The following is a 12,690-nucleotide window of genomic DNA, read 5'->3' on the forward strand; positions in this document are numbered from 1 at the left end:
GCTGGCCTTTCCACAGCTCCTCCTTTCTCTCCATCCTCCCCCACTCTCCATCTCTTTCCTGCTCAGGGAAAGATTTTGAAGAAGAAAACTGTAACCTGTGGTGGGCAGCAGCAAATGATGGGACAGGGCAAAGCTGGCCTGGCTGGATGTCCCCTGACGAGCCCTTCCTGAAAGCACTTCTCCACCCATTAACCAGGGTGGCTGCCCTCTCACCACAGGGACATCACTCCTTTGGGTTAAGGTTTGTATGTAAGAAACCCTGTGCTAATCAAAAGAATCTCCTTTTTCTGAAGAAGGCCTGTTAATTTGAAGTAATCTGTTATAGACAAGGATGCCTTCAGTTACTGAGGTCCAAGATAGTGACAGATGAGAACTATTCCTGACTTGTATGATATGTTATCATGTTAGAAATGTTGAATTCTGCTCCTGATGTATCTGAGGAAGTATGTGATTTGAGAATTCCATCTTTTTTTAAGGGGGTTCACTGCATCACAGCTATGCCTGTGTCAAGTGCAACATTTGAAGAATCCATAATCCAAGTGAACAAAGAAATTGTAACATGATTTGAGTTATGCTTTTCCTTGCTTTGTCAACCATCCCAACAATAGTCTGCAGCACAACTTTTCTTTCAACAAAGCTAGAACAGTTTCGGCTTCTTAAACTTCATATTTGGATAGGTTACATTGCCATACGTGTTCAGTGTGATTAGTGTTTAAGTTGAAAATGTTGTAAAAATATTGTATTTTTTCAAAAATATTTTAAAAAATAACAGTAAAACTGGGGAAAAGGAAAAAAAAAAAAGAAACCTTGTGTTAAATGCAATCCCTCCTTGGGAAAAGAAGGAGCCCTTATGTTGGGACGTGGATGTGGAGGGCCAAGGAGGGAGGTGGGCACCACGGGAGTAGGGCCTGAAAATACATTTTGCCAATTTCAGTGTTTGCCATTGAGATTTCATTCCCCACGACACACGCACACCCACAGACACACACGGGAAACATAACTGAGGATGTGTTAACTCAGAGCCCAAGAGACCGTGGCTTGGGAAGAGACTTTGCTGTGAAACGTCATTTTATTAACCGATTGATATTTTCTTTTTTACAAAAATAAACAATTTAATTAACAAGAAGTACAAAAGCTTCTGGATATACAAACTCCAGGAGCAGGGAGAGCCTGGTCTTGGCTGCTTTGCTGCTTTCACTGAAAGCAAATGAGGCAGAAAGGCCCCGGCTCCACCCCCGCCCCAGGTCCTGGCTCAAATGCAACCTGCTCCTTGACCCCACACCCCATGTCTTGGCTCATACGGATGTGTGCGCCTCGTTCCCTGGCCTGGCCCATGAGTGCCCCCGTCGGGAGGCCACAGTCGCCCAGGAGCATCCCCTCCAGCCAAGTCTCCTGTCGGGGGCTCAGCTGAGCAAATACTCCATGGCCAATTGTCCCCACGCAGCCCTGTCTGGCCTTGGCACGTGCAGCGGCAGCAGGGCTTAGGCTACATTCTCATGCTATGAACACAGTGATGGGGCTGCCCACGGCGCCGTCCCAGGGAGGGGCACGGCCTCCGGATCGCAGCCCAGAGCGCTGCAGACACCGTCAGCCCCCAGGATTCCTGGCTCTGGGGCCAGCAGTCCACATACAGGCTGGTAAACTCACATTTTAATATTTCACGTTATTGCACGTTTGTCCTGGTCACGTCGGTCTGTCTGGGATGTCAGCCTTGTCTGCAGGGTTTCCAAGGTGACATGCAGCGTTGCTGGTGCAGGTCACGCCCTCCACAGGCAAGTCTGGCCGGAGGGGAACGTCAGCTGGTCAGCAGAGCCCACGGACAGCTCAGCCAGAGGTCCTCACGTACGTGGTTTTGTTGCGATCTGGGACCACCTGACTCCATCCCATCTTGAAAAACACCAGCTGCCGACCTGGGGGCAGAGGTGGAGGTAACAGGGCTGGATGTTGGGAGGGAGGCAGGGCCACGCTCCCTGATGCGCCTGCCTTGGGAGCTCACATAACCCTCTCTCACCATCTCAGCCTCCCCTTGGGCTTCTGATGGGGGCCTACTACCCATCAAGCTCCTCCAGGGTAGCCCCGCTTCCTCCCTTGGGGTGCTCCCTCCCCACTGGCCTACCTGTCCAGGTGGTCTGGTTGGTGACCACGAAGGCCCGGCACTGGGCATGGCTCTCACAGACATCCATGGCCTCACCCAGGCTGAACACGGAAAGGAGGCAGCTTCCGTGGTGGTAGGAAGGCCAGCAGCGGTAGTTCTCCTGGGGGATGGTGCTGTCTGGGATGCGCTGGTACTCTGTGGTTTGGGGAAGGAGCACAAATGAGAGCTCTGTGTGTCCAGAGGTGACAGCTGGGGCCACTTTCTGGAAAGGGCGGTGGACTCCTTTCTTAGGTGAAAGCTGAGGTCCAGCCCAATCCCCCGGCATGGAGACAAAGGCTGCCAGCACTGGTGAAAATGGGCTGACCGCTCAGTAAAGCAAAGGTCAGACTTGGTTGTTGGGAGGCACACATCTCCCAAATCTAAGGGTACACAGAGTGTTTAGGCAGACACAGGATGGTGGGAGTGTGCATGGGTGTAGCACACAGAGAACCACCCGCTGTCCAGGATGGCTGCTGAGGTTATGACATTCTGGAAGTTTAGAATAGGGTTTTCCAAATCTCAGTGTGCATGTGAATCACCAGGGGAATCTTGTTAAAATGCAGATTCGGGTTGGGCCTGAAAATCTGCATTTCCAGCCAGCTTCCAGGCGATGCCAGTGCTGGGGTCTGCAGACCATACTTTCAATAGCAAGGGCTCAGAGCACCCCTCCTTCCCACTTCCTCCCTGGCCTTGGTGAGAGGGGCTGGCCAGCTCCTCAGAGGGGCCTGGAGGGCAGTCAGGGATTTCTGAAGTTAAGAGGCATGCAAATGAACGTAAGAAGACACAAATTCCCATTTTGGAAATCAACTGCTTGAGTGCTTGAGGTGGTGGCTAGGGGGGAAAAAATCTGTGATCTTCCCATTATATAGAAAGAGCTCCAGAGGCTCTGAAAACTCCTGAAATCAAGAAGCTGCCCAGCTGCAGTCCTCCAGTTTGTTGAGTAGAGTCGTCCCCACTGCCTGGGAGCCCCAGCTGTCGACTGATAATGCAGAAGCCCCGGGCCTCTGACCACCCCGCCCTCCTGCCTCCTGCTCCTACCAGGGACTAGACCAAAGTCCAGGGCTGGCTGTGATTTACAGCCCCATAAACGGTGTCCTCAGGGACAGAGCCAGCCATTGTTCACCTCGTTAAACTTTATTTACAGGGCTAAGGAGGGCTCCCCCACCCCTAAGACTGGCCAGGGCTCACAGAACGCAGAGGCTGCCCACCCCTCGCCCCCTGCGAGCCTCAGCCTCCGTGGAGGGACCGCAGGCAGCCGGTGACCAGTGGCTCGAGTTCTCCCCCTGCCCTGGGGCGCCTCAGCTGGTTTCAGCAGGGAGCTCCCTTCCAAGCCCAGCAGCCCTGCTAGCCCTGGGAAGGTGGGAGGAAGGGCAAGGGAAGAGAACAGACTCTGTTCCAGCTGTGTGCTAACAACCCAGCTAATAGCTTTCACACACCTCACCTGTGAGGCAGGTAATATGGAACCCAATTCACAGATAAGGAAAGTGAGGCTCAAGGGTTAACTTGCTCAAAGTCACACAGACAGTAAACGGAGGGGGGTTTGGAGCCACTCACAGTAAATGGAGGGGGGTTTGGGGTAGAACCCCCCACCTGGCCAGGGCCCCTGACCCCGCAGGCCTACCAAAGAGGCATATCCCCAGGGTGAATCATGATTGTTCTAGCTTAGCCAGAGACTCCAAAGTGAAGGCTAAACGGTCAGCAGTCTCTGCATCAACACCTCTAAGGCAACTTTCCAAGTGAGTCCTTGGAGTGGCCAAATTGGGGGAGGGGGTGGGGCTTTCACTCTCCCACCTGCTTTCCACCTTCCAGCCCCTGGATCCTTGCTGGGGCCACTCACCGGCTCTGCTGCCTGCTGTGGAGTTCTGCAGATACTGCCCGCTCCGGTACAGGTGCAGCACCTTCTCCAGCTGAGCCAGGGTCTCGTCCACCCCCCAGGTGAGCTCTCCTGCAGAGCATGGTGTGGCTGGAGGAGGGTGCCTGGGCTCCCACTCCTCCCCAAAGGAGGCAGTCAGCTGCCTTACCCTTGCTTCCTCTTGAGTGTGGGCCCAGATGTCTGGAGACCTGGGGATGGGTTTGCCCCAGAATGCCCGCTTGGGAAATAATAGACTCTGGGCCATGTGATGTGCTGGGTCATTCTTGTCCCCACTCCCGCTGGGGGGGTGGGCAGGGTGATGGGAAGCAGATGGGTCCTGGGGGACTCACCTGTAGCATTGACAATACTGTCCAGTAGAGGCCGCAGTGAGGGTGGGGCACTGTGGGGCAGGAGGTATGTGAAGAAAAATCTGCCGTAGAGAGAAACGGGGGGCTCAGTGAACCCCCACCTGGCCAGGGTCCCTGACACCTCAGGCCTACCAATGAGGCATATCCCCAGGGTCCACCATGGCGACTACTCAGAGTTGGGGTACAGGTCTGGGCACGTGCTGAAGCCACAACTAACTTCATACCCAACTGAAAACTGAAGTCTATTTCCCCGGTCCCTCCCCACGATTTCCCCACCCCCCAACTGCATATCACACCCCTGAATGAACCCTGGTGTCAGAGCAGCCCATGACCGGGGCCCAGTGAGGGGCTTCTCAGAGGTCAAAGGCCAGTGCCAGCCCCACCAGCCCTAGGCTCTGAGTTGGAGACTATTTTAAGAAGCCTCCAGCTGCCACCTCCTTGCCCAGATTCTTCTCGGGACTATTTTTAGCCTCCCCATCCAGGAGCCGGGATGTTTCCTTCTTGACTGGGTGGATGCCTTTCCCTGCCCGGTGACTCCACTGGTCAAGGCTGGGTCGTCTTGTCCCTCGCTGGCCTCCCAGACCCCATGGTCTCTCTTGCACCCACTAGGCCTCCTCTCCCTCGTGGGAGCTCCGAGGGGGAGTGGGGACCACCTGAAGGCGTTGTAGAGGTTCCGCTTCTCGTTCATGCCCTCGCACCAGCCCTGGGCTGAGCAGGGCAAGGAGAAGTTCCTGGCCGGAAACTCGAGCACGCAGTCGGAGCTGCTTGTGCAGGGCGTCTCCTCCACGCGGGCATCGTCCAGGTCCGTCACCTTCAGCTCCCCGCCCACCAGCACAAACTGCCGAGGCCGGAAGTCCAGCAGCGTGACCGAGCCCAGCGGGGAGTGGGCCAGGTGGTGGAGGAGGCGGCCCAGGCTCAGGCAGATCTGCGAGGACAGACACAAGGGCTGCTCACTGCTGCTGGGGTGGGGGGCCCTGCTGGGGGGTCACCAGGGCTCCCCTCCTTTGGGCTCTGGGCCCAAAGAAAGGCTTGGGGGTTGGCCTTTCTCTTCTAGAGGACCCTGCCTAGAAAGGGCTGAGGCCAGTGATTTTTTTAATTAGCCCTGGGCTATGCTGACCCTGTAAGTAATATGCAGTGGGTGGGAAATGGTGGTGGTGGCCGGAGGTGATGGGGGTGGATAATAAGTGTCTCCCCCGGAGCTGCTTCTTGAGTGAGCTTTTAGGTCACTGTATGGAAAAAGGGGGATGGTCAAGATGACCTTAAGGTCTTTTCTAGCCCCAGGACTGTGGCCCTCCTGCAGCCAGGCTGCGTGAGTGTGTGTCCCTGTGTTTATGTGGAGGGGGTGGGGTGGGGTAGGGAGAAGCGGGGTGGGGGAGAGGCTGAGGACATTGAGAGCCTGGAAGGTCAGGATCTCCGCGGCTTGCTTCTTTATTTAACCCTTTGGCCACTGGCCCAGTCAGCCTTTGCTCCTTCTTTCCCTCCCTCCCTCCCGCCCTCCCTCCATTCGCTGAGGAGTTGAAGCTGCTCAGGAGCGCTGGCCTTCTAAGGGAGAACCATCCCAGCAAGGAGCCCGGGGCCGAGCCCCCCTCCCTGCTCACTCGGAATCGGTCCTCCCAGGAAGTCTGTAGCAGCTGGATCATTTCCACAGGGGCGCCCAGCTCCGTGATGGTGGTCAGGGTGTCGGGGATGTCCTCACTGTCCTGGTAGCAGTAGCCATAGAGCTGGAGGAGGCCCAGGGCGGGTCATTAGGTCACAGGGTGGGGGTGGGGACAGAGGAGGGCTGGGCTGTCGGACAGCCCTCCCTCTGCCCCCGCCATCCGCAGGCCTTGGCTGCATTCCCTCTCTTCTCTTCAGCCAGAGTTCCTACTGACCCCATCAGCCCTCACCTCTTGCCATTCGGTAAATGGGCAGGTCTGGCTACCACATGTTAACCACATGCCAGGCACTGTGTTGGATGCTTTATTTACAGGCTTGACTCAATTCTTATAACAACCCTAAGAGGGCATAGTAGGTACTGTTATTATCTCCAATTTACAGGTGAGGAAATGGACTCTGAGAGGTTAAGTTGTTTGCATAACGTCACACAGCTAATGCATGCAGGAGCTGAGATTTCACATTTCTGCGGCTCTGACTCCACAGCCTGATTCTTTCCAAGAATGCCATTTGCTGATAGACAAGCCAGCAAACGAGGATTGTAACTCCTCTCCTGCTCCAATCCTTGTCTATTCCTCAGCATTTCCATTTTCTGGCAGTTTAATGTTTTTTTTTTTCTGCTTGGGTCTTGTGGGAGGAAAAGCAAGCTCCCTCGGGAAGTAACAACCATTCACAATCTCGGGTGTTCTTTGCATAAGCCTGGGGGTGGTGAGGCAAAGTTCTCAGGGAAGATCACTTATTTGGGGTCACACATGGAACTGTCCACTCTGTATCATCTGGGGGAGGGGCTCTGTATAGCCCAGCTGGCCAGGGGCTTCTAGGAAGCACTGCCTGACTTTGCCGCCAACACCTAACCCATCATCCACAGAGTCCTGCTCCTCTCGGCCTCTCCCAACACACTCCACGTCAGCTCTGGGCTCGGCTCCGGGCTCAAAACCACCAGCACCCTATGGGGTAGCAACACAAAGGCTGAGTTGTCCAGACCGGAGAGGGGAGAGCTGCAGGGTGGGGGAGGGACGCCGAGCTGCACACTGTCACTCTTGCATGCCGCCATTCACAACCCTCCCCTAGCTCTTCCCCAGGCCCTCGCAGGCCCCCATCCATCCCCAGGGTTGCCCTTTCAGCTCCCCTCCCTGAAGCCAGCTGCCCCTGTTGTGCTGTCACACGGGGGAAAGAACTACTCCATGTCCCGCCATCAGATCACCTGGGCTGCAACTTGGGGAACCCAGGGGCATCTCCAGGCACAGTCCTCTTCCCTCTCTTTCCACCTCCCCACATCAGCCCAGGGGGGCTCCAAACCCCCATGGGGTGCAGGGTGGTGGTGGGGGGTAAGGGGAGCAGCCTTGGGGCCTGGTTCTCATTTTCTTGCCCATCCTCTGGGCCTTTGTGGAAAACTTCTGAAGGTTATTAAACACCCGGAGGTCGTTAAATGCGCTGTTAACGAGGTATTAATCAACACCCCTCAAGAAAAAAATAAAAAGACATCATTAACCCCCCCAGGAAGCATGAGGCTGAGCATTTCAGCCACATCTTTTGTTCATTTGGGAGAAAGAAACATACTCCAGCAGGCCCAGATTCTGGGCTGAAGTAGGCCTGGGACCCCATCTGGGGCCTGAGGCCCCGGGGATGACGGGGGTGGGAGGGAGGGAAGACCCTTGTGCCCTTTGACCCTGGGCTATACCAGAATCTGTCACGTGAGGGAGGGTGTGTGTGTCAGGGGTGGTTTGGGGAGGGGTCACAGAAGATGGATAGAAAGTTAGACCTCGCCCAGGCAGAACCCGGCGACTAGGGCAGGCACTGGGCAGCGCAGCGTGGGACATGCTATCCTGAGCATTTTCTATTAGAATCCACAGCACCAGCTTTGGGGCTGCACAGAGAAGGGGAGGGAATCTTGGGCAGCCGGGGAAGTGGGACTCTAGGGCAGGCGGGAACTCTAAGGAATGTTCTCTGGCTCCTCCCTAGTTCAGCAAATAGTCAAACGGTTTTGAAATTTTAAATGAGGTATTAAAACAACATTATTTCTAGTTCTCTGCATACCCACACTGAAGCCTCCAGAGCAGGAAAGAACCCATCGCAGGCTTCCCTGGCAGCAGAGGTGGCTGTGCTAAGGAAGAGAGGGACACTGGCCTGAGGGTCAGGAGATAAATGGGGAGACCCACCCCAAAACACTCCCTAAACTCATACCACCAAGGGACTTCCACCTCTCCCTAAAGGTAGCTTTTCACCTTTCACAGGTGGAAAGGACCTGGGCCCCCTCCGTCTTACTAACTTGTTTGCTCTAGGGCAGCTAACTCCAGGCTCTGGCCCTGGAAGGGTCACACAGCCAACCCCAGATGAACCCAGGCTGGGTATAGTGAGGGAAGAGGTGAAAATTATTCAGTTATAATTTTCTTTTCTCCTTGACTTCTTCAGAACTGGGCTGGAGAAATGACTTGCCCTCTAACACGTAAGAGAAAGATAATTCTGTTATATGTGTATGTGTGTGTGGGGGGGATTAGTTGGAATCTTGTCAGGAAGTTTGGATGGGGTTAGTGAGGGAGAAGTTCCTTAAGAAACAGGAAAGCACATCAAACATCAAACATGTCCCAAGGTATGTGTGTGTGTGTGTGTGGGGGGGTGTTGGATCAATTAACTAAGTCACTTGAGATAAGTCACTCAAGACCTCCCCTCCCCCTCAGAATCTGGCTGACACCCCAGGGATTCCAAAAAGTTCCCGAGAGCCTCTGGGAAGTGAAGAGAACAAGATCCTCCCAGTTAGATTAGCCACATAACCAGCCGCTCACTCCCTGAAGCTTGGGACATGGTGCCAGCCTTGCAACCAGGCATTGTTGGCTCTGCCCGACCTCCTGTGACGACTGCAGGGCCCTGGACCCTGTTGCAAGTGTCTGACCAGAATTAGGGTGTCCTGGGAATCAGACAAAGTATACACAACTTTCTGGTCTACTCATACGGGGTCACCACCCCGATCTCTACTATTCTGCTATGCCCACCCAGCTCTTTAGGCTCCCATCTCCTGTCTGAGGATAGGAGAGTCTCCTAGTCTTCCAGTCAGCTCTGCTGGGTGCAGGAAGGTTCACTTGAGTGGGCTGGGAGGTGGGAGGGGGAAGGTGCAGCTAGGATTCCTGCTGGGGAGTCTGCACACACCCTGTGTTCACAGGGCCAAGATCAGTCAGGGATTCCCCTCTCAGTCTGCTCAGACATGTGCAAAAGAACAGTTTGTCTGATCCTAGGGCAGTCTCAAGGACGGAGACCTGGGGGAGAGGGAGAAGGGAAGTAGGGTGTGTTAGGGCAGTGCTGGGAGTATAAAGCCCACTCTTTAGTGTCTAGCCTGGAAGAGGCAAAGTGGGGGACTCATCTCTTCCCTCTGCCCCCCCAGCGAACAGGGGAAAAGAATCCCACTTATCAGGAACCTGGCATCTGGCCTTCTCAACCTTCCAGCCTCTTGGCTACCTACACTCAGGCAGTGTGACCTTCAGCCCCTGAGACTGTCAGCATGTCCCCAGCACAGAGCTGAGGCCCTGAACTTTCTCCAGTGGTTCAAGGACCCACTTTAAGGCCTGGAGACTCCTGGGGTCACTTCTGGGAGGAGCTGTGCATTTCTGGCCTAGTCCCCAACCCCCCACGAGTCCTTCCAGTGGCTTCTAGGCAGGAAGGGAGAAACTCTGGGAATGAAGTCTGATACAGGGGTTCTTTCTAGCCCCTTTGCTGTTCCACCCCATCTTCAATGCCAGACAGGTCACTGGAAGTTGAGAGAAGTGGGGTGCAGAGTCCGTCAAGAAGGGGCCCTATCACTGGAGTTGAGATCGCTACTAAGGACCGACCTCTACTTTTTGGTGTCTTGCTGGGGGTCATTTCCCTGGTGCTCAATGCCCTAGCTCCAGTGGGGACCAGAGTTCTAATGGACACTCCCACCATTCCCACACGGGAGTCTTGAGTCCCTCTGTCCTCAAGGGACGTGTCGAAGCTGCTCAGAAAAACCAAGCGTCCCTTGGGAAAGGGCGGCCCACCCAGGAATGAGAGGCAGGGGGTACAATGGGAAGTGCCATGGTATGGGGTCTGCCCCTAGCTTAACCTGGGCATAATCACTGGACTCAGTTTCTTAACCAAGAGGTTCTCTTTCAGGCAGTGACCAAGGCCTGGGTACGCTCAGCCAGCACCCTCACCACCCTCCCCATCACCCCACCCCGCATCCCCACCCTCATACCTGCAGCACGTTGGGGTGCCGCAGACGCTCCAGCAGCACCATCTCCTTGAGCAGCTTGTGGGCCGCCAGCCGATAGCAGCTCCTTCGTGCCCCGAACTCGCGCACGCAGCTGCCCAGATCGTGGCCGCTGAAGTCCACCGCCTTGAGCGCCACCGCGGCGCCGCCGGGCAGGCGGACCCGGTAAACGGCCTTGGTGTAGCCGGAGCCCAAGTACTGCGCGCCGGACACGTTGCGGAGCGCGGCGCAGCCCAAGAGCGGGCCTGGGCCGGGGGAGCCTGGGCCGGGAGCCGGGGGCCAGCCCGGAGCGCCGTCGGGGAGGGACCGGGCCCGCGGGGGCCGGGGGCGCTGCAGGCCCGGCCCGCCGGGAGCCAGGTCCATCAAGCGCCGCCGCTCTGGGCGGCCAGCCCCGGGCCCGGGACCGCCGCGGGAATAGCGCTGCACCTCCTCGTAGCGCGCCCGGATCTGCCGGGCCAGCTCTCCGCGGCCCCCGCGACGGCCCGGGCCCGGGGCGGGCGAGGGCCCGGGGGACTGGCCTGGCCGCGGAGGCTCGGAGCCCGGTGCGAAGAGCACGTTGAGGACCGAGCCGAGCAGGAAGGAGGCGCAGAAACCCGCAGCCACTGCCGCTCGCCGGCGCCGCATCGCTCCCCTCCCCCCGGCCGGCCGGCCCCGCGCGGCGCCCCGGCCCCGGGCGGCTCAGGCTCCGAGGCGGCTCCGCTCTGCGCCCCGCCGGCCCCCTACCCAGCCCGCGCGCATGGCCCCGGCGGCCCCGACCCCGGCCCCACGCGGGCGGCACATCGACCTGACACTTGCCTCCCGCCCGCCCTGCCCCCGCCGTTTATAAGGCCCGGAGCTGCCCCCGCCTCCGCCCCCTCCGCCTCCGCCTCCCAGCTCCCGGCCCGAGCCCGTCCTCGGCGCCGCCCCCTCCGGCCGCCCGGCCCGGCCTTCCTCGCTGACTGACAGCGGGACCTCCTCCCGCGGCCGTCCGGGCCTGGGAAGCGGCGCCGAGGCGGCTCCGGCCCTGCCCAGCCCGCGGCCCCCAGAGCTGTGGCCGGGGAATCGGGGCCCCGCGCGAGGGCGGATAACGGGGCCGGGGCTGCCGGATAACGGGACCGGGAGGCGCCTGACGGAGTCGGCCGGGCGGGGTTGGGGAGAAGATAAAGGGGCGAGGCAGGCGGGTAACGGGCTCCGGAGGGGACGAGCAGCTGAGCCGAGAAGCGGGGAATCGCTTTGGCTCCAAACCTTCTCTGGAACCCCGCGGTCCTGGGCGGACTCGACGCAGGAAAGGCGCGTGGGTCCCGCCTTCCGCGGGTGGGGCTGGGGGTGGCGGCTCCTTGCTCAGCCGCGGGTTCCCGGGACCGGAGAGCGGGGGTGAGGAAGGAGAAGCGGGCGCAGCGGGGCCAGCACCTGCGAGCGCACGGGACGGGAACTGTGGGAGCAGAGGAATAATCGTGAGGCTTTTGGACATGCCCTGTTTAACCCCCTCTAAGCAAGTTTTTCTGATTTGTGACTTTCGTTGTCCCTGAAGCCCAAAATCTAGCCCGGGGTGGGGGGCGCCCCCCTCCCTCCGGATCTGCGCAGTCCCACGAGGTCAGCAGCGGATCTAGAACCTTGTGCATGCTAGTAGTTTGTGCAAAGAGTACGTTTGTGCCCACGGGCGTGCGTGGTCCAAGCTGTCTGTGGAGGTGTGTTTGAAGGGGCCATTGTGTCCGAGAAAGGAAGTGTGTGTGCAAGTTGGCGCTGACTCTACCAGAATTTCTGGTCCCTCCTCCTCCCTCCCTGATTGCATCATTAGTGCTAATTGAGGGGCTTTCACACGCCAGTGCATTAGCTGTTTGGAGTGAGCTGCCCCCTCCTGGGAGAGATAAGCCGCTGCCCCTCCTCCTCCTCCTCCCAGCCCTCCCTTTCCCCACAGCCCTGGAACTGTCCACCTACATCCTCTCACCTTCCGGGGCACCTTCCTGCCTCCCTCTGAGCCAAGACTGGTTAATCTCGCTGCTCCCCACAGGTGTCAGAGATTTGCTGGGGAGGGGTCGAGGAGGAGCAGGAGGGTCCAGAGCCTCCTTTCTCAAGGGGTGTCCAGGGAGGGGAGATTTTCCTGCAGGCGGAGGCGGAAGAGGGCTGAGGTTTCTGCACAATGCAGGGTCTCTGTGATGAGCGAAGGAATCTGCCTGGTTCTTGTAGATATGGGAGGATAAAGGGGAGAACTCAGTCCTAGATCCGCTGCTTGTGACCCCACTGAAGTAAGGGCTTCCAGCCCTGACTCTTTGGGTCCCCTAAGTCTTGCAGAGTTGGGACCCACTCTAGCTTAACATGGGAAGGGCAGGGTGAGGAAAACCATGATTCCCTGGAGAACTTTGAGTCCAGTCTGGTCCTGCTCAGCTGTTCTGCCCGGTGTCGGTCCATGGCTGCAGGGTGTGTGTGGGGGTGGGTGGGGGCTGAGGTTGGGGTGGGGATACTCTGCACAGTTGCCCTCCCCAGC

General features: G+C 57.8%; 2 protein-coding genes across 4 annotated transcripts; both read right to left on the bottom strand.

Moving 5' to 3' along the window:
- Positions 1-1,038: 1,038 nt before the first annotated feature.
- Positions 1,039-10,952, bottom strand: PKDCC (protein kinase domain containing, cytoplasmic). 3 transcript variants are annotated; one of them, XM_037807387.1, is made up of 8 exons: positions 10,737-10,951; positions 10,212-10,622; positions 5,953-6,075; positions 5,008-5,279; positions 4,337-4,416; positions 3,972-4,079; positions 2,117-2,290; positions 1,039-1,910 (listed from the first exon to the last, which is right to left on the bottom strand). In XM_037807387.1, exons 1-8 carry the CDS (start codon positions 10,848-10,850, stop codon positions 1,825-1,827), a joined length of 1,368 nt encoding a protein of 455 aa, XP_037663315.1. In that variant the 5' UTR covers positions 10,851-10,951; the 3' UTR covers positions 1,039-1,824. The 3 variants fall into 3 exon arrangements, with proteins under 3 accessions (XP_037663315.1, XP_037663314.1, XP_037663313.1); XM_037807386.1 differs by having other exon boundaries at positions 10,212-10,623; positions 10,726-10,951; XM_037807385.1 differs by having other exon boundaries at positions 10,212-10,952.
- Positions 10,953-11,046: 94 nt separating this feature from the next.
- Positions 11,047-11,899, bottom strand: LOC119512108 (vegetative cell wall protein gp1). The gene is made up of 2 exons (XM_037806623.1): positions 11,819-11,899; positions 11,047-11,637 (listed from the first exon to the last, which is right to left on the bottom strand). Exons 1-2 carry the CDS (start codon positions 11,825-11,827, stop codon positions 11,047-11,049), a joined length of 600 nt encoding a protein of 199 aa, XP_037662551.1. The 5' UTR covers positions 11,828-11,899.
- Positions 11,900-12,690: the final 791 nt, after the last annotated feature.

This window comes from Choloepus didactylus, chromosome 17, assembly GCF_015220235.1.
Source record: "Choloepus didactylus isolate mChoDid1 chromosome 17, mChoDid1.pri, whole genome shotgun sequence".
NCBI lineage: Eukaryota > Metazoa > Chordata > Mammalia > Pilosa > Megalonychidae > Choloepus > Choloepus didactylus.